Source organism: Bubalus bubalis, chromosome 9 (assembly GCF_019923935.1).
Source record: "Bubalus bubalis isolate 160015118507 breed Murrah chromosome 9, NDDB_SH_1, whole genome shotgun sequence".
Taxonomy (NCBI): domain Eukaryota; kingdom Metazoa; phylum Chordata; class Mammalia; order Artiodactyla; family Bovidae; genus Bubalus; species Bubalus bubalis.
Window position 1 is genome coordinate 91,716,945 of NC_059165.1, and position 21,042 is coordinate 91,737,986.

Sequence of the window (21,042 nt, forward strand, 5' to 3'; positions counted from 1 at the left end):
ATCGTGCCTGGGTCTGGGAAGTCCCCTGGTGGGATCTCCAGGGTCCATCCGCGTAGCGACTGCATGAAACCTAACCTGGAGAATTTATCTGCAACCCAGAAAGATGTATCTTCAACCTTGGGTTAGATTCAGCCCGTCTGGAAGGTACAACAATCTACATTTTTAATGGGCTCCCTCCCTGGTCATTCTGTAGTAAAGGGTTCCCCGGGGCCGTTCTTTAAACGGAGTCCCAGTGGGAGAAAGGGGCAGTCCCAGAGCCACAGAGTTGTTCTGTTTTTCTTTTTGGCTCGCTTTGTCTCCATGGCCCTCATATCTCTGTTTTTGACTCAAGTCTCCTTCCTCTCCTTTCTTGGACTGGCCCGGGGTTGGCCTCTCCGCTGGCATCCGGCCCCTTTCGAGATTCCGGAGGAATCCCCCGAGCCGCCTGGCCCCGCCCCAGGCCCCACCCCTCCCGCGCGGCGACCTTCTCCCATTGGGCTCTTCGTACACCGCCCGCGCTGCCATTGGCTGAGCCTATGTCCTCGCTCGCCCCCACCTCCGTCGGCCCCACTGCGGCCCTTTTCGGGAGGGCGGGGGCGAGGCGGGGCCGCACAGAAGGGCGGGGCAATTGGAGGGCGGGACCGAGCTTCCTGCCCCGCCCCGCCGGGTCCCAGTTCTCAGGCACGAGTCTCGCAGCCACAGCAACAGCCTCTCCGAGGCGGCCGGACAGAACTTCGACGGTCGAACCAACGACTGAATCCCAGAGAACAGGTAAGCGAGCGGTGCTGGGCCGCCCCGCATCTCAGCATATCTCGGGGGCCACGTGGTCGGTCTCTCTGTTTCTCTCGCTCCCTCTGCCCTGACAATCCCCCTTCGATCAGTATTCCTGCCTCTGTTTCCATCTCCCTCTCTCTTCTCTCTTTCCCTCTGTCTCTCTTGCTGTGTGGGTCAGGGGAGGCAGATCTGATCTGCCTCCTCCCCACCCCCCGCATGGGTAGTGCTCTGAGACCAGAGCACACCCAACAACAAGGACTCTGATGGACTCTGCCCGTTTCCCAGTGCAGGGTGCCAGGTCCCAGGGCCAGACTCCAGAGCCAGGAGGGCATTCCAGGTGTGGGCAGCCAGGCCAAAGACGTGGAGGTGAGGATGTGTGTGACTTCTGGCTGATCCAGGCAGCTGAGGGAGTCCGGAGCCAGGCCCACCCAGACTGGCCACCTGGGAGTTCCCCAATAGCCTGAAGCCTTGGTCTCAGTTTTGTCAGCTGTGAATTGGGGCTTCGTCATTGAGGTAATTGGCAGTTGACCTGACCCAGATCTGTGTGCATCACCACTCCCTCTATCTGAGGGGGCTCATCTGGAGGAGGGGCAGCCCCATCTGTAAACAGGCCTCTGAGGTTACTTCCTGAGCAGGTCTCAGCCCAGCTGGGGGAGGTGAACATCCTGGGTTTGGGGGTGGGTGGGTAGCATAGCAGGGCGAGGGCAGTTCAGCCCAGTGGTTGGGGAGCTCAGATTTTGGAATAAGACAAACCGGACTTCCTGCTCTGCCACTCACCACCAGTACCTTGAACAAGTTGATTCCATTCTCCCAGCTTCAGTTTCCTGTCTGAGGGACATAATAACCCCCCCAGGGGTGAGGGCAGCTTGCAGGATTAAATGCAGGAACATGGGCCCTGCATGTCTCTCCCCTGGTCCCCACCTCCGCCTTCTCACCCCCCTCACTCACTCTGCTCCAGCCACACAGCCGCCAGCCACACTCCACCAACGCACCAGGCATCCTCCTGCCTCAGGGCCTTTGCAGGAGCTGTTCCCTCTACCTGAATGCCAGGTGCCCAGGAGCCAACTTTAAAACATAACAAGTTGCCTAGATGGGCCGGGCCAAGGGCCGGCGGGGCCAGGGCTGGGCAGCTGGGTGGCTGGGAGGGGCGGAGGAGGAGCCGATCCAGGGACGCTGTACCTATGGAAACCAGAACAAAGAACTGTTGTCCCAGCCACAGGAACACCTGGGCTGAGCTTCTCCCACTTGGCAGGCCCAGTGGCCTGGGACGCCAGTGGTGGGTGAGTGCCTAGATCTCTTGAGGGGAGGCAAACTGGGGACTCGAACCCCACTCTGATGGAGGGTGGGGGTCCCTAAGTTAAAAGACCAGTCAGGCAGGTACAGATTGGAGGCCCTGTGGTACCCCTTTCTGCTGTGTGGCCTTGGGCAGGTCAGGGGCTGCCTGAGCCTGTTTCCTCAGCTGAGGCCTGGGGACGGGAGGGGCCTTTTGGTTGCTTGGTGATCTGATGTGATGGATTCAGAAGGCCTCAATGTCCCTGTCTGTCAAATGGGTGCCTAGAACAGAACTCCTGCTATTGTCATGGAAATAGCTCCAGAGGCAGGTGCTGAAGAAATGACTCATGCTTGTGCAGGTTCAGCCCCAGGTGTTACAGACTGAGATGACCTAGAGACAGGCAGGACTTGGCCTTACAGAGAACTCGGGCTTTCACCCCGGAATCCCCCACGTATACCCCTCCATCAGACGACTTCCTCCAGAATCTCACCACGTGAGGCATTCAGGAGGCACCTCTGGCCAAGTCCTTGGGATCTTCCAAGGCTCCATCCTCCCGGCCTCACTTTCCCCTTCTGTCCAAAGGGGCGGTGGAGGTTGGGGAGTGTCCACCTGGAAGAGACCCTTCCAGAAGGGTTCGTGTTTTGCTTCTATGTGACCTTAGGATATCTGTCTTTCTCTTTGCCTCAGTTTCCCTGGCTGGATAGTGGGGCCCTTGGACAACATCTCTGACTTCCTTTCTGGCACTGAAAGCCATCTATTCATTGAACAAACTGGTTCTGGGTGCCTACTGTGAGCCAAGCCTGGTGCAGGGTGCCTAGGACCCAACAATGACCCAAGTCCATGTGGTGCACCCCTCCCTCCCACCCGGATTCAGCTCACAGACATTCATCCAGAGAAAGTCATTAGCCATAGCTGTAATTGCATGAAGGACTGGAGAGACAGATGGATGGGGAAGTTAGTTGAGGTGGGGAATTTGGGAGGGACTCCTGAGAAAGTGACATTTGAATTGAAGCTCAATGGCAAGAAAGAAATAGCCATGCAGAGACGAGGAGCAATCCAGGCAGAGGGCACAACCCATGCAAAGGCCCTGGGGCAGCACCAGGCTCCATGTGCTGGTGGAACAACCAGGAGGCCTTTGTGTCCGGAGCAAAGTGAGTGAGGGGGAGAGAGGAAGGAGGGGAGCACAGGGAGGGGACGGAGAAGGTCGTGCATGGCCTTGTGGGCCACGGGAGGACTTGGGATTTTACTTTGAGGGAGGTGGGAGCCCTGAAGGGCTGTGGGCAAAGGAGAGGGACTCGGGTGTTCACTGGCGCCATCTGGCGGCCTCTCCGGAGAGGAACCCGGGACAGGGGACGGGGACCAGAGACAGGATGGAGGCTGCGGAGAGGTGAGAAGTGGGTGGAGCCGGACTCTAAAGGGCTGTGTCCACAGTCCTTCCCGGTGGGTGACCCTCGAACCTCTGCCACTTGCTGTTAAAAATCAGACTGAGTCCCAGTCTATCCTGTCCTTCTCTGCAGTGGGGTGGGCTTCGGTCTCCCAACATTCATTTTTGCCCATCCATTCTTTACCCCCAACCCCCGTCCCTCGCCCAATCCCAGCTCTTTCTTCAGTGGAGATCTGACCACTGTGGAAAGTGTCTCAGTTTTTGCCGCAGCCTGGCAGGCAGGCAGAGCCTGCCCATCCTTGGGGTGGCCCCCGAAGGCTCTGGGAAACCCGGTTTGAGAACCACTGGTATCCCCTCCCCAACCCCCACCTCAAACAGGTAGCCCCCAACCCCGCTTTCTACATATCCAAATGGGCGCCAAATGTGAGGTCTGAGTGATGGTTGATAAAGGGCTGGAAGCAGCGGGTACCCTGGTGTTGGCTGGAAACAGCAGGTGCTCTGGTGTTGGTGGAGGGTATGGAATGGGAACAAGGACCGTGGGGGCGTTTACCATGGAGGGCGGAGGCCCGGAGCCCCTACCCCAACCCCAGGCTGCCCTGGGCCCCTGCAGTGGGGGGCTGAGGGAGAGAGGTGGGGCGGCAGCCCTGGCCCCAGTGAGCAGGCCCATCAATTATTGATGCCCTTTGTTGGGACATGAAGAATTCATGTGGAGGGCAGGCTGCTCCGTGGACCTGTGGCATGCCGGAGCCAGCCTCACCCCAATCATCGGAGTCACTTGCTGTACTGTTGGGAATTTTGCCACCCAGTTGTTAATATCCCAATTTTGCCACCCAGTCGTTATTAAAAATGACAGACTGTCAATAAAACTGGAAGAAAAAATAAATTTTAAATAATGACAGGCTGTGAACTTACAAATACATTATATTTAAAACAAAGGTATGGATGGGAATTCCCTGGCAGTCCAGTGGTTAGGACTCCCAGCTTTCACTGCAGGGGACCCAGGTTCCATCCCTGGTGGATAAATTAATGGCACAAGCTGCATGGCACTGCCAAAAAGAAGAAAAACACCCACAGGGCTACAGAATACTATCCAGCCATAAAAAGGAGTGAAGGCCTGACACTTGTTACAAGGCAAATAAACCTTGAAAATGGGATGCCCAGTGAGAGAAGCCAGACACAGAATGTGTGATTCCATTTATATGAAAAAATAGGCAAATTCATGGAGATGGAAAGTAAATTAGTGGTTGCCAGGGCCTGGGGGAGGGGATGGGGAGTGACTTCTGATGGGGATGGGATTTCTTTATTTAAAAAAAAAGGGACTTCCCTGGTGATCCAGTGGTTAAGAATCTGCCTTGCAATGCAGAGGACACTGGTTTGATCTCTGGTCCAGGACGATCCGTATGTCTCAGGGCAACTAAACCTGTGCACCACAGCTACTGAGCCTGCTCTCTAGAGCCTGTGAGCTGCGAATACTGAGCCCATGTGCTGCAACTACTGAAGCCCAAGCACCTAGAGCCTCTGTGCACCAAGAGAAGCCGCTGCAATGAGAAACCCACACCCTGCAACCAAGGGTAGGCCCCACTTGGCGCAACTAAAGCCCAGGTGCAACAATGCAGACCCATCATTCCTTCCCCCAACAAAGAATAATAAATAAAATATATAGATATAGATGTATTTTATTTACTGGGTTGCACTGGGATCTTTGAACTTTGCTGTGGCTTACAAACTCTTATATGCCATGCATGCGGGATCCAGTTCCCTGAGCAGGGATCGAACTAGGTCCCATTCTTGGAATCTTAGCCACTGGACAACCAGGGAAGCTCAAGGGCTGGGGTTTCTTTCTGGAGGGATGAGAATGTTTCGGAATTAAATAGTGATGATAGTTACCCAGGTCAGTGAATATATAAAACCCACTGAATTGTACACTTTAAAAGCATGGAGTTTATGGTATGTGACTTAAATACTTCAAAATAACTTATAAAAAAGCAAAGGTCATAAATGGTCAAAAATACTTTCAGGACTTCCTTGGTGGTCCAGTGCTTAAGACTCCGACCTTCCAGTGAAGGGGGCACAGGTTCCATCTCTGGTCTGGAAACTAAGATCCCTCATGCCAGGCAGTGCAGCCAAAAAAAGAAAAAATATATCCTTTCTAATTATTTTACTGCATTGTGCAATGACCTCTATGCTCTCGAGGTTATTTCTGTTTGGTGGAAATGGTGAGCAGTTTGTTCCAACTCTGTGGTCAAGTTGGAAGCTTGAAACTGGCCATGGCAAGAGAATTTACACCATGGATATTGGCAGATGCTACAAATCAGGGTTTGATGTATTGTTCAGTCATCATCTAATCCAGAGGTTGGCCAGCCTTTTTCTATAAAGGGCCAGATAGTAAATATTTTTGGCTTTGCGAGCCGTACAGCCTCTGTTGCCTCTATTCAAAGCTGTGCTTTAATGTGTACACAAATGGGCATGGCTGAGTGCCAATAAAACTTTACAAAAACAGGCAGCTGGCCAGAGTTTGCCACCCCTGGTATAATTCCAGGTAATGTCAATAATGAAAATTAAAGGGTGGTGTGTCTCTAGTTGCTTGCTTTCAAATAGCACAAAAAACCTTGAAGGGATATTCCCTCACTATAGGAAAACCACTGTTGGATTCTGCAAAAAAGTCTGTCACCTGGCCGATGAGTAAGTGAAGTCCAAGTTTTCTCTGTTTGTATGAAAGAGAAGATCCAGCGACATCCATGTCAGAACTGCTTTCATTTATCCACAGCAGCCATAGATTGGCTATTGGTACCAGTTTTACAATTGGGGTTCCCTGGTGGCTCAGTGGTAAAGAACCCGTCTGCCAATGCAGGAGACATGGGTTCGATCCCTGGGTCAGGAAGATCCCCTGGAGGAGGAAACAGCAACCCACTCCAGTATTCTTGCCTGGGAAATCCCATGGACAGAGGAGCCTGATGGGCTGTAGTCCATGGAGTCACAAAATAGACGTGACTTAGCGACTTACCACCACCACCACCACCACATTAGGCAAAACTCACTGAGAGTGTTTATCGAGTATCAACTGGCTGCATGAAATTTACAGCGAGGTTTGCTATTTTCTTAAGTTGCATGGTACACATCCCTTATGTCAGGAAGGTTTATGGAAAACATACGTATGACCTACATGCCTACATCACCCCCCGCCCCCCACCCCGGAGAGCTGGTGGCTAAGAACTTTCCAGCAGGTGGTGAATGGGTTGAGATGTAGCATTCCCAGTGCGCCCGGGGAGCAGAGTGGGCCCCTGGGAGTTGGGGCGGAATCCCTATCATCCCCATGCCCAGCGTCCAGCACTGGGAATGTGTGCATGGAGAGGCCACCCGCAGCGTGCTCAGTTCAGGTTGGAGGGAGGGCCGTGGGGAGAGTCTCCCCACCTGGTGGAGACCCTAAGGCTGGACCGTGCCTAGCATGTTGCAGGGACAGTGAGAGAGGAGATGAACTGGGGAAGGTCACTGATGGGGCAGGGGTTGGGGCTGGCCCTCCTGCAGAGTTTGGGGACTAAGAGGATTGGGAGGAACAGATCTGCCGGGACGGGTGCCCTTCCCCTCTGGGAGGGCTCACCAAGTCCTGCCTTCCCGCCCCTGCCTGGGCAAGGAAAGGATGCTGCATGTCTAGAGCAGCCCGAGGCTCCAGGTCAATGTCTGGTCAGTTTAGGAGCTGGAGTGTCCAAAATGGGGGCAAGGACAAAGGTCAGAGCCAAAGAGACAAAGTGGGGTTGGCAGAGGGCAAAAGTCTGAGGTAGGGATGGAAGGCCAGGGTTCTGAGAAGAACATGGAGAACAGGAGTTGACAGAGTCAGGGACTGGACACTCATTTCACAGATGGGAAAGCTGCCCTCAGGGGCTGGGGCTAGTCTGGGGTCTTGGTGGGGAGACCTCAGAGCTGTGGGAGGACTTGGACAGTGGGCTCCTAAGATGCTGGGGACCAGCCTTCCGTCTCCTCTGTGCACTGCCCTGCCCCAGGGCCTTTGCACCTGCTGTTCCCTCTGCCTGGCTCACCTTTCCTCAGACCCCGCCCTTCCAGTCCCAGCTGCAGGGGCTCCTCCTCCAGGAAAACTTCCTGACCGCTGGCCTAGGTCACCTGCCATCCCTGGCTGTCACTGCTTCCCACCCAGGCCTTATTTGTCTGAAATTATCCTGTTTATTCCACGTTCGTTGGTTCCTGCTGTCTCCTCCTTCCAGCAGCGGTGACCCCTCTTAGATGGCTGTTTTGGAAATTCGGAGGGCTTTTCCCCCCACTTGTGATAATAACAGGATGTGCTTGCATTTCGGAGGCAGGGACCAGGGACACTAGGCATCCAGCCATGCTCAGGGCGGCCCCTCAGCTCACAACTTCCTCACGTCCTGGCATCTACCAATGTACTTTCTATGAATTTGACTATTCTAGGTATAAGTGAAGTCAAACAGTATTTGTCTGCACCTGATGTATACTAGAATGCATTTTTAAGGTTAACCTGCCATATGTCCTACAAACAGATGGTACCTTTGGAGTTCTTTTTTTGATAGAAATTTGTATCTACATGTTCACTGCGATGCTTCATTAAGGGGCAAACCTCTGACAGATTCACTCCATCCTTGAGTGCAGTGGGCCTGAGGTTTTCTTTTTTGAAGATTTTTGTTTTCTTATGTGGACCATTTTCATTTATCTATTTATTTTATAATTTTGTTTATTTTTGGCTGTGCTGGGTCTTCGTTGCTGCGTGGGCTTTTCTCTAGTTGCTCTAGTGCTTGGGCTTCTCATTGCAGTGACTTCCCCTGTTGTGGAGGTTGGGCTGTAGGGCGCTCGGGCTTCAGAAGTTGCAGTTCCCAGGCTCCAGAGCACAGGCTCGATGGTCGTGGCTCACGGGCTTAGTTGCTTCGCGGCATGTGGGGTCTTCCCACATCAGGGATCAAACCCATGTTTCCTGCATTGGCAGGCAGATTTATTATTACTGAGCCACCAGGGGAAGCCCTTAAAGTCTTTGTTGGAATTTTGTTACAATATTGTTTCTATTTTATGTTTTGGGGGGTTTTTTTTGGCCATGAGACATGTGGGATCTTAGTTCTCCAGCTAGAGACTGAACCCACACCTCCAGGATTAGAAGCACAGAGTCTTAACCACTGGACCATCAGGGAAGTCCCAATTTATTTAACATTTTTTTAAAATTATTTATTATTTTTGGCTGTGTTGGGCCTTTGTTGCTGTGTGGGCTTTCTCTAGTTGGGGCAAGCAGGGGCTACTCTCTAGTTGAGGCGCAGGCTGCTCATTGCGGCGGCTTCTCGATGCAGAGCACGGGCCCTAGGGCGCATGGGCTTCAGTAGCTGTGGCTCGTGGGCTCAGTAGTCGCAGCTCCCAGGCTCTGGAACACAGGCTCAGTAGTTGTGGCACGTGGGCCTAGTTGCTCCCACATCAGGGATCAAACCCATTTCTCCTGCATTGGCAAGCAGATTCTTTACCACTGAGACATCAGGAAAACCCTATTTAACATTTTTAAAGTGAGGCATTATATCTATATAGGCTTCCCTGGTGGCTCAGCGGTAAAGAATCCGCCTGTCAATGCAGGAGATGCCAGTTTGATTCCTGGCAATCCACTCCAGTATTCTTGCTTGGGAAATCCCATGGACAGAGACACCTGGCGGGTTACAGTCCAGGGTGTCACAAAGAGTCAGACACGACTTAGTGACTAAACAACAACAAGTATATAGTAAGGGGCACAAAGGTATAAAATATGTCCACTGGATACAGGTGCAGTGAGTGTTCAGCTTGATGATGCATAATTCACGTATTGTAAAATTCACTAAAGTGTTCACATTCCAAAACATTCTTCTACCCCCAAAAGACATCCTGTCTCCATTAGCAATCACTCTCCATTCTGTGCTCCCAGCCCCTGACAACAGGGACCCACTGTGTCTGCGGATCGGCCTGCTCTGCACGTTTCCCGTCAGTGGAGTCACACCCTGTGCGTCCTTCTGTGTCTGCGTCTCTCACTGAGCACCGTGTTCCCAGGGTCCATCCACGTGGTAGCGAGTGTCATGGCTTCACCCCTTTTCAGGGCTGAGTGATGCTCCCATGTGTGGAGGGACCACATTTGATTGTCCATCTGTATGTGGGTGGGTGTTTGTGTCATTTCCGTGTTTTGGCTAGTACAAATGTGCTGCTATCTATGCCCACGTGTGTGTACGTTTCTATGCGAACATATATTTTCACTTCTTGGGCGGGGTTGATGCTTAGGAGCAGAATCGCTGGGTCATGTGGTGACTGTTTGTTCGAGGACCTGCCAGAAAACGGTTTCCCATGGTAGCTGCGCCGTCTTCTGTTTCTACCAGCCTTGGATGAGGGCTTGTTTCTCCCAACCTCGCCAGCCCTGTGTATTGTCTGTATTTCTGGCAGTAGCCGTTCTTATGGGGTGAGGTATTATATTATGAGCTCGACTTCCATTTTCCTCCTAGCCAGTGATGTTAAGCATCTTTTCACCTGCTTATTGGCCATTTATATACCTTCTTTGGAGAAATGTTGGGTTTTTTTAAATCGAGATCTAATTCATACCCCATAAAATTCACCCCTTGAAAGTTTACAATTTGCTGGGTTTTAGTGTATTCACATTGCTTTGCAACCACCCACTGTAATGACTTTTTACATTCGTGTAAACCCAGATGGAGGCACAGAACCTGAAACACTCCCGGGACTTCCCTGGTGGTCCAGTGGCTAAGATTCCCAACTCCAAATGCTGGGGGCACAGGTTCAATCCCTGTTTGGGGAACTAAGATCCCGCATCCTGTGCAGCATGGCCAAAAAAAAAAAAAATAAATTTTTTTTTAATGAAATATTCCAGAGTTCGCCTGTACAATCCTGCTCACTGTTCTCACCACCTATTAATTTTATTTTTATACTGGTGGGTGGACAATGCTGCCTGTGGACTCTGTTTCAGGGAAGTGAGGGCACCCACATTATTTTGGAACAAGGAGGTGGCATGGGATCTAGCAGGCCAGGACCCCTGGGGAGGCAGGGACCCAGTCTCTTCTGGTCCAGCTATAGAATCTGCCTGACGAGCAGGAGAACCGGATTCAATTCCTGGGTCAGGAAGATCCCCTAAAGGAGGAAATGGCAACCCATTCCAGTATTCTTGCCTGTGAAATCCCATGGACAGAGGAGCCTGGAGGGTTACAGTCCACGGGGTCACAAAGAGTCAGACAGGACTGAAGCGACTTAGCACACATATCCCCAGCCCTGGGACACAGCTGGTGCTGAATAAACACTCACTAAGGACCTGAATGAGCGTTCCAGTAGAGCCCTGGCTTCATTGGGCATTTCTGGCTCATGATGGTAGTGGGGTGATCTGGCATTGGGTCCGCTGGGCAGACCCTGGGAAGGCCCTGCCCCCGCCAGGCCCCTCCCGGCTGGCCTGCCCTTGGACCTGGATGAGCACAGCTGGCAGGAAGGAAGGCTGGGGTCTATTTTGGTCCCCAGAGTGCTCCCCCGGGAGAGTAGTCATCTCCCTGTCTGGCTGCTTGGAGGGGGTGGCGTTTCTGATAGAACAATGGATGGAGGAGAACGGGGGGGCTACCATGCAGCTGGGCTGGTCCAGGTGTCACAGATCTGGGGACTGGCCGGAGGGGCTAAGAGTATGGGGTCTCCCACTCCACCCCCCACCCCTCTTCCTCCTATGCTTGGCAGGGTGGGGTGGGGCGAAGCCAGTAAATAGGACCAGCCTCCCCTCTGAACCAACATGCACAAGCTCAGGACTTGCAGACTGGAAGGTCAAGGCCCAGAGAGGGGCAGAGCCCTGCCTGGGGTCACACAGTAAAGGAATAGGGCAGGAAGACCTGAGGGCCAGGGTTCTTGGGATCTGGGGAAAGGCCTTCTCCTGTCTCTGAGACTCAGTTTGTTCATTTGTAAACTGGGGGACCCAGGGTGTTGGGAGTTCCCTCTGGGTTCCAATGTCTGCAGACATCCCTCCCCTTATTCATTCAACAAACACTTACAGGGTGCCTGCTGGGTACTAGGCCCCAGGCTGGCCGCCAGAGCAAGAAACATACAGCCCCTGCCCACACCCTCAGGCCTGGCGTGATGGACACTGAAACCAAGCGCTCAGGGCTGCAATGGAGGACGGATGCCCAGGGAACCATGGGCGCCAACGGGGCACCCGGCACAGCCTGGGACATCCGGGAGTCTTCCAGGAGGAGGTGACAGTAACTCTGAGACTTGAATGGGGAGCAGGAGTTTACAGGTGATGAGAGCAGGAGGGGTCCCCATAGAGGGAACAGAACAGAATGCCCTAGGGACTTCCCAGGCAGTCCAGTGGTTAAGACTCTGTGCTTGCAATGCAGGGGGTGTGGATTTGATCCCAGGAACTAAGATCCCATATGCCACCTAGTGTGATCAAAAAGAAAAAGAATAGACTGTTCTAGAGAAATTGTTGAGAAGGCATCCTTGCTGAGAATATAGAGAAATAGGTCTGTTCAGAGAGCTAAAGGACACAGAGCGTGAAGGTCAGAAGTCAGGACAGTGGTCGAGCCTCTTGCCCAGGGAAAGCTTACAGCCTGGGGGTTGGGGGGGGGCTCTCAGGTTGGCCACAAGTTTCTGCCCTGGGATGGAGTCAGTTCTCCATCCTGACAGTCACCATCTTCCATTTTACAGAGGAAACGGAAGCATAGGGCAGTTATGTTGCTTGGCCACATGGTCAGAGCCAGGAGCAGGCCTCAGATATCAGGGCTGGTTTTGTCACAGGGGATATCTCCCAGCGCCCCAAGGCTGAGGCTGACTCCCAGGCACCAACGAGGGAAGGCAGAGGTAGCTGGGGTGCAGAGAGGGTGGGGCAGGTGGTCCCTGTGTTGCTGTGTGGCCTTGGGGAAATGGCTAAGCCTCCCTGAGCCTGGTTTCTTCTGCAAATGGGCAAGCTCAGTAGAATACCAGGCAGAAGTTGTGAGACAGGCACCAGCCACTGCTCAGGGCCTGCCATGTGATGCTGAGTCACTCGCACCCCTCTCTGGCCCCAGCCTGTGGACAGGGTCTGAAACTGGTGTAGGGGGCAGGGAGGCCCAGGTCATTCATCACCAGGCCTATCCTGACCTCTGTGGGCAGCAAGAGGGCGGCCGAGGGTTGGACTCCTCCCGGCGTCTGAGCTCACACAAAGAGGGGCTTTGTGGGGGCTCCCGTGGCTGAGTGGGCACCCACATGGCATTCCTGGTCTGGCTGGCCTGCAGCTGGGGTGGGGGTGGATTCTGACCAGAGCCTGGGGCAGCAGCGGGGGAGGGTTGGGGGTGGGTCTCAGGCTACCTCATTCATTGGGCAGATGTTTCTGGAGTCTCCAGAAACAGAGTGGATAGGGAATCACGCCATTATGTCCCCTGGGACCTGTGGTGAGGCAGATCACTGAGGCAGCAAAGCCAGGGTGTGCAGCAGAGACGGGATGCCTGGGTACTGGGTGACTCATAGGAGAGGCCTCACTGTCAGTTTGGCTGTTCAGGGATGGCTTCCTAGAGGTGGTGTCCAGGCTGAGCTGAGGGATGAAGCTGCCAGGGGAAGAGGCAGGGGCTTGGAGGCCAGGGCTTTGGGGCATATATATGAGTCCATCAAGGAAGAGGCAGGGGTTTGGGGGCTAAGGTATTGAGGGATGTATAGGAGTTCACCAGGGAAGAGGCAGGGACCCAAATGGAGTGTGGGGCTTGGTCTCAAAAGCCATGAGGAGCTTCCAGCTGGTTCTTAGAAGGAAAGGACTATGCTCAGATGTTCAGTTTAGGAAGAATTCTGGTGCTGAGGGGGAGGCTTCAGAGCCTGAGAAATCTGGAAGATGGCCATGGCAGGCAGGACATAAGGGACAGGCAGAAATCCAGGCTTCTGCAGTCAGAGGCGTGGCTGCTGTTCCAAGAGCACCAGCCTGCCACTCACCTCAGCCACCTGCCCGGTCCTTTCCTGGGCGGAAGCTGATGCATGTCAGTGTTTCTGTATCAGAGGAGTCATCAGAACGCTGTGCTTCCAAAAACCCCACAAATGGCCCTGGGGAACCCCCAGCCAGCTGCTGCCCTCTGACTCATCCAGGGCCTGACTAAGGCCTCAGGGATGTCTGCTGTAAACTCACGGGGTTGGGGAGATGGGGGTTGCTAACTGCGCTCCTCCTCCTCCCTGAACAGCCTGAGGCTGGGGCTGGGACCCTGTTTCATGGAGTTGTGCAATGAGGCCAGGACCCCGTGTACTCACTCATCCTGAGCCCTTCTCAGCTCACAGCAAGGCTACAGTGGGTTTGTGAGGCTGGAGCCAGGGCCCACGTGTAGTGGGATTCAGAAGGCCCTACTCATTAATATCCAAAATATATAATCAGTTCATACAACTCAGTAACAGAAAAAACAAACATCCCAATCAGAAAATGGACAGACCTAAATAGACATTTCTTCAAAGACATTCAGATGGCCAATAGGCACAAGAAAAGATGCTCAACATCGCTGTAGAAGAGAAATGCAAACCAAAAATACAATGAGGTATCACCCCACACCTCTTAGAATCAGTTCAGTTCAGTTGCTCGGTCCTGTCCAACTCTTCGTGACCCCATGGACTGCAGCACGCCAGGCCTCCCTGTCCATCACCAACTCCCGGAGCTTGCTCAAACTCATGTCCTTCGAGTCAGTGGTGCCATCCAGCCATCTCAGCCTCTGTCATCCTCTTAGAATGGCCATCGTTAAAGGTCAATAGCAAATGCTGGACAGGGTGTGGAGAACAGGGAACCTTTCCATACTATTAGTGAAAATGGACATTGGTGCAGTCACTATGGAGAACAGTATGCAGGTTCCTCAAAAATCTAAAAATAGCGCTGCCATATGATCTAGCAATCCCACTCCTGGGCACATATCTGGACAAAACTATAACTCGAAAAGATACATGCACCCCAATGTTCATAGCAGCCAGGACATGGGAGCCACCAAATGTCCATCAATAGATGAGTGGATAAAGATGTGGTGGACATATACAATGGACTATCACTCAGCCATAAAAAGAATGAAATAATGCCATATGCAGCAACATGGACAGACCTAGAGGTTCTCCTACTAAGAGGACTAAGTCAGAGAAAGACAAATACCATGTACAATATCACTTATATGTGGAACCTATGGCACAAATGAACTTATCTACAAAACAAAGATACCAAGGGAACATTTAGAGATACCAAGGGGACATTTCATGCAAAGATGGGCACAAAAAAGGACAGAAACGGTATGGACCTAACAGAAGCAGAAGATGTTAAGAAGAGGTGGCAAGAATACACAGGAGAGCTATACAAAAAAGATCTTTATTACCCAGATAATCACGGTGTGATCACTCACCTAGAGCCAGACATCCTGGAATGTGAAGTCAAGTGGGCCTTAGGAAGCATCACTACAAACAAAGCTAGTGGAGGTGATGGAATTCCAGTTGAGCTATTTCAAATCCTAAAAGATGATGCTATGAAAGTACTGCACTCAGTATGCCAGCAAATTTGGAAAACTCAGCAGTGGCCACAGGACTGGAAAAGATCAGTTTTCATTCCAATCCCAAAGAAAGGCAATGCCAAAGAATGTTCAAACTACCACACAGTTGCATTCATCTCACATGCTAGTAAAGTAATGCTCAAAATTCTCCAAGCCAGGGTTCAACAGTATGTGAACTGTGAACTTCCAGATGTTCAGGCTGGATTTAGAAAAGGCAGAGGAACCAGAGATCAAATTGCCAACATACACTGGATCATCGAAAAAGCAAGAGAGTTCCAGAAAAACATCTACTACTGCTATTATTGACTATGCTTTGACTGTGTGGATCAGAACAAACTGTGGAAAATACTTCAGGAGATGGGAACACCAGATCACCCTACCTGGCTTCCTGAGAAATCTTGTATGCAGGTCAAAAAGCATCAAGTAGAACTGGACATGGAACAACAGATTGGTTCCAAATCTGGAAAGGAGTACGTTAAGGCTGTATATTGTTACCCTGCCTATTTAACTTATATGCAGAGTATATCATGAGAAATGCTGGGCTGGAAGAAGCACAAGCTGGAATCAAGATTGCCGGAAGAAATATCAATAACCTCAGATACGCAGATACCACCACCCTTATGGCAGAAAATGAAGAACTCAAGAGCCTCTTGATGAAAGTGAAAGAGGAGAGTGAAAAAGCTGGCTTAAAACTCAACATTCAGAAAACTAGGATCGTGGCATCTCGTCCCATCACTTTATGGCAAATATATGGGGAACATGGAAACAGTGACAGACTATTTTTGGGGGCTCCAAAATCACTGCAGATGGCGACTGCAGCCAGGAAATTAAAAGACGCTTGCTCCTTGGAAGAAAAGCTATGACCAACCTAGACAGCATATTAAAAAGCAGAGACATTACTATGCCTACAAAGGTCTGTCTAGTTAAAGCTATGGTTTTTTTAGTAGTCATGTATGGATGTGAGAGTTGGACTATAAAGAAAGCTGAGCGTGGAAGAATTGATGTCTTTGAACTGTGGTGTTGGAGAAGACTCTTGAGAGTCCCTTGGATTGCAAGGAGATCCAACCAGTCCATCCTAAAGGAGATCAGTCCTGAATATTCACTGGAAGGACTCATGCTGAAGCTGAAACTCCAATACTTTGGCCACCTGATGCAAGAACTAACTCACTGGAAAAGACCCTGATGTGGGAAAGATCGAAGGCAGGAGGAGAAGGGGATGACAGAGGATTAGATGGTTGGATGGCATCACCAACTCGATGGACATGAGTCTGAGCAAGCTCTGGGAGTTGGTGATGGACAAGGAAGCCTGGCAGTGCTGCAGTCCATGGGGTCGCAAAGATGGGGCATGAGTGAGTGAAGGAACTGAACTGAACGAAACAGAAACAGACCCACAGACATAGAGAACAGGACTTCCCTGGTGGAGCAGTTTAAGAATCTGCCTGCCAATGCAGGAGACACAAGTTCAATCCCTGATCTTGGAAGATCCCACATGCCATGGAGCAACTAAGCCTGTCTGTCACAACTACTGAACCCTATGTGCCTAGAGCCCAAGCTCAGAAAAAAAAGAAGCCATCACAATGAGAAGTCTGTGACCTGCAACTAGAGTAGCCCCTACCTTCTACAACTAGAGAAAGCCCACGAAGCAACAAAGACCCAGAACAGCCAAAAATAAAGACACAGACAACAGACTTGCACTTGCAAGTCTGGGATTAGTTGGGAGTTTGGGAAAGGCAGGTGCAAAGTATTGTATACAGAAATGGCTAAACCACAGGTCCTAGGGTATAACACAGGGATCTATATTCTGTAATAAACCATAACAGAAGGCCCTGCCCAGATTTCACCACTACACATTAATTCCTTTAAGAAACAAATTCCCTTAGGTCCCTTAGGGTCCCTTGGGTCATTATCTCTTCAGTGTGAATGTTGTTTGTTTTTACAAGCTTTTCCTAAAAATAGCTTTTGCTATTTGTTCACAAGTTTCTGCATCCGGTTCTCCAACAACTCTGAATTTCTCTTCCCCAGGCCTTGGAGCTCCGTAATCTTCCTGCCTGGGATTTCCTCCCCATCTTGTTACCTGTCCCTTTGTCCAGGACCTTCTTGACCTGCTGGGGAGCCCCTGCTAAGGGCTCTTGCAGCATCGCAGATGGCGGCACTTGCTGTGTTTGGTGCAGGGGGGAGGAAAGGTCTCCCAGTCAGCTCTGCACACCCAGTACCTCTGTGGTGTGGGTACATGGGCTCCCCTGGGGATAGGCTGGTGGCGCGCGCCCATTTCTCGGATGGGGAAGACAGATCTCCAGCATTAGCTGCCTGCCCCTGAAAGTCCCACACAGCTGGGCCCCGCGGGCTGACGGCAGGTCTGTGTGTCTCCCCTCTCAGGGAAGATGGACACCTTCAGCACCAAGAGCCTGGCCCTCCAGGCCCAGAAGAAGCTCCTGAGCAAGATGGCCTCCCGGGCAGTGGCGTCCGCCTTCATCGACGACACCAGCAGTGAGGTGCTGGACGAGTTGTACCGCGCCACCAAGGAGTTCACCCGCAGCCGCAAGGAGGCCCAGAAGCTGGTCAAAAACCTGGTCAAGGTGGCGGTGAAGCTGGGCGTCCTGCTGCGCGCCGGGCAGCTGGGCGCCGAGGAGCTGGCGCGGCTGCAGCGCTTGCGGCAGCAGGCGCGCCGCCTGGCCATGACCGCTGTCAGCTTCCACCAGGTGGACTTCACCTTCGACCGGCGCGTGCTGGCCGCCGCCCTGCTCGAGTGCCGGGACCTGCTGCACCAGGCGGCTGGCGCGCACCTGACCGCCAAGTCCCACAGCCGCATCAACCACGTGTTCGGCCACCTGGCCGACTGCGACTTCCTGGCGGCGCTCTACGGCCCCGCTGAGCCCTACCGCTCCCACCTGCGCCGGATCTGCGACGGCCTCACCCGGATGCTGGATGAGGACAGCATATGACGACTTCCGACACCGCTGCGGTTGCTTGCAGGGGGCGCAGCTTGAAGTGGGACGGAGCTAACCCTTTCCTTCCTGTCTGACTCTGGCCAACCACCCCTCCCACAACACACACACACACACAGGTGACTGTGCAGCTCCAAAGACCCGGGTCCCCTGTCCTCGGGCCCAATCTCACCAGGCTTAGAGCCCGGCTCAGTCTGCCTGTGCCTGCGGCCTCTCCCAGGCACCTGGAGACCCCTGCCTGCTCTGGCACCATCTGAACTATGCCCCTTAAGCCACCGTCTGTACCCCTCAAATCACTAGGTGTCTCTGACAGCTGGGGGCTTCTCACTTCAGTGTTACTTGGGCTTTTTCATTCCCGCAGAGAGGGTCACAGGGAACCAGGAGAAAGGGGGTGTTACAGAGTGAACTGTCTCACCCCACCCCACCTCCCATTTCCCGGATGGAAGTCCTAACCCCTGGGACCTGTGAATGTGACCTGATCTGAAAATCAGGTGATTGCTGATGTAATTGGTTGCAATGAGTTAATATTGGAGCCGGGCAGCCCCTAATCCACCATGACTTGGGGTCCTTTTGAGAAGGGGACATGTGCACAGAGTCAAGAGGGAGAATGCCATGTGAAGGTGGAAGCAGAGACTGGGCGGATGTGTCTATAAGACAAGGAATGCCAAGAGCTGCAAGCCAGCACCAAAAGCTGGGAGAGAGCCTGGGACACCGGCCCAGCCCACACCTTGATGTCGGGCCTCCTGAGCTAAGCAAACAAGCTTCCGTTGTCTCAGCTTCCCAGGCTGGGCACTTTGCTCCGCAGCTCAGGAAATGAGGCCAGGGAGCCGTGGTGAGGGCTGTGGTGGGCTCAGGCCTACTGGTGAGGATGCCCCTCTGTCTGCTTGGCATCGTGGCCCTGACTCCCAGGAGGGAGTGGTCAGAGTGCACCTCCAATGAAGGCCGTTGGGAAAGCCATCTGAGACACATGCCTGTTTTTAAAGGATCATTTCATATTTGGAAAACAAATACACATAAACACTTGTTTTTATAAGACAGGCCTCAGAGACAAAGCTCAACAAACCTTGGCTTTGGCAACACCCAGCAGGTGGGACAATGCTTAACTTGGGGCGTGGATGGACACGTGGGGGTATGGGGGGTGTATCTGCAATTTGTTGGTCAAATTGCAGTGGGCACAGGTTGTAAAAGATCGTGAAGCCCCCTGCAGGTCTGGCTGTGTCGGGTTGTTTTGAGCACCCCGAGGGAGGGGGAACAGTGTCCGTTTCTGTAGAACCTGGTCTGTTTAGGGGAAACACTGCCAACAGGAGGGCTGCAGGCCGTATTAGGTGAGAAGATGGGTTTGCTTAGCCTCATTCAGTGTTTGAGACATTTGGAATTAGTTGCCAACACTTGAAACCAAGGAAATTGCATGTCCCAATCTATCAGTGGATCTTGAAAACTCTAGAAAACTCGCCTGCACTGCCGGTTGGTGACGCTGCAGAGGCGGCCTGTCTGCTCTGCCACAGTCCTCACCACTCCCTTTTGTCTCTCCATGGCCTGCTGGGCTGGCTGCTAGATTAGGACCCCAGATCCAGGGCAGCATTTCTGTTTGGTTTCGGCTGCCCTGAAAAAGCCAAAGGCTTCCACCCAACGGTCAGCTGTCCCCTCTCCACCTTCGACTTCCAAAGCAACTTCCCCCCTTTGTGTGCCAAGAGACAGATCCTCAATTCAAGAGCAAACGGGTATTTTGATTACACCGAGAAGCCCCAGATGAAATTCTTTGCCCTCTGCTCTGCTGGCTGAAGGACATCCACGTGACAAGGCTTTGGACTTGTCTTCACTCTTTTCATACACTTGAGATTTAATTTAGAAAAAAAAAAAAAGAACCAGGACTTCCCTGGTGGTCCAGTGGCTAAGACTCCACACTTCCAACGCAGGGGGCCCGGGTTCAGTCCCTGGTCAGGGTACTAGATCCCACGTACCACAGCAAAGACCTGGTGCAGCCAAATAAATAAAAAGAATTTAAAAAAGAACCAAAGAGAACTATGTAAATAAAAGCATCTGATAGCCTTCTCTCACCTGCCCGGGGTTTCTACCTATTAAAAATCAAGTTTGGGGACTTCCCTGGTGGTCCAGTGGTTGAGAATCTGCCTTCCAATGCAGGGAACACAGCCTCCATCCGCGGTCCAGGAACTAAGATCCCACCTGCCACAGGGCAACTTAAGCTTGAGCATGGCAATGAAGACACAGCACAGCCAAAATAAAAAAAAATAACTCCAGATTGCACATAAATGTCATAGGTTCACAGCCTGCTAGCAGGCTGAATTCCCGCTGGGCTTGACACCCTAGCAGAGGTGGCAGAGCTTGGCTCTGGCAGCACAGAGGGGGCTTGGTACCACTCCTCATTGTGACCTGCGGCGGGGCGGCTCTGCTTACCAGGCCCTTGGGGTAAAGGGGAGGCTTCTTTGTGTCCAGAGATGCTCTGCCCTGCCCCGCTGCATCGCACCCAGCGCTCTGCCTCTCTGCCAGCACCCGGGATGTGGAAGTGGTAAGTGATTCCCAACTGACCGTACAAAACTCAGTACCCCTCTTGGCTGGGGTCTCCTCATGTAGCTTAGGCCCAGGGACCACCGTTGCCTCTGCCTCTGTCCTGCTGCCTAGCTTCTGCAGGCAGCCCCAGGCAAGCGTCTCCTGGCCCTGTTGAGACCTGCAGGGTGCTGTGCTCGGTGAAGCGAGCATCCCCTAGGACTTGTGTGCGTCCAGAGCTGCTCTGTTGTGCTGTCCAGGGGGCGACAGGACAGAGGACGAGATGGTTGGATGGCATCACCGAATCAATGGACAGGAGTTTGAGCAAGCTCCACAAGATGGTGAAGAACAGGGAAGCCTGTCATGCTGTGGAACATGGAGTCACAAAGAGTCAGACATAACTGAGCAACTGAACAAAAAAAGAGCTGCTCCCGAAGTAGCACAGGGCATGTGCACTTGACCACTGCGGCTGCTGGTTCTTTCCTCAAGTCCTGTGGGCCCAAGGTCCCTGTCAGTCATTACTGGTTCTGAGTGCAGCTGTTCTTCTTGCTGCAGCTCCCTTGGGACGGCTCCTACACCAGTAGTGCTGGAGCCCTGGGGCTGGACCCCATGCCCTCGGTCAGCCAGCTTCTTCTCTGGCGGGCGGGGTCCCAGCAGCGCCTGGCTCCTCAGCAGCACGAGGGGCGGGCCAGGTGACTGACAGACCCA

General features: G+C 52.7%; 1 protein-coding gene across 1 annotated transcript; it reads left to right on the forward strand.

Moving 5' to 3' along the window:
• Positions 1-599: 599 nt before the first annotated feature.
• On the forward strand, positions 600-20,583 carry TNFAIP8L1 (TNF alpha induced protein 8 like 1). Its single transcript, XM_006067116.4, has 2 exons — positions 600-750; positions 17,261-20,583. Exon 2 carries the CDS (start codon positions 17,266-17,268, stop codon positions 17,824-17,826), a length of 561 nt encoding a protein of 186 aa, XP_006067178.1. The 5' UTR covers positions 600-750; positions 17,261-17,265; the 3' UTR covers positions 17,827-20,583.
• The last annotated feature ends 459 nt before the right edge of the window (positions 20,584-21,042 follow it).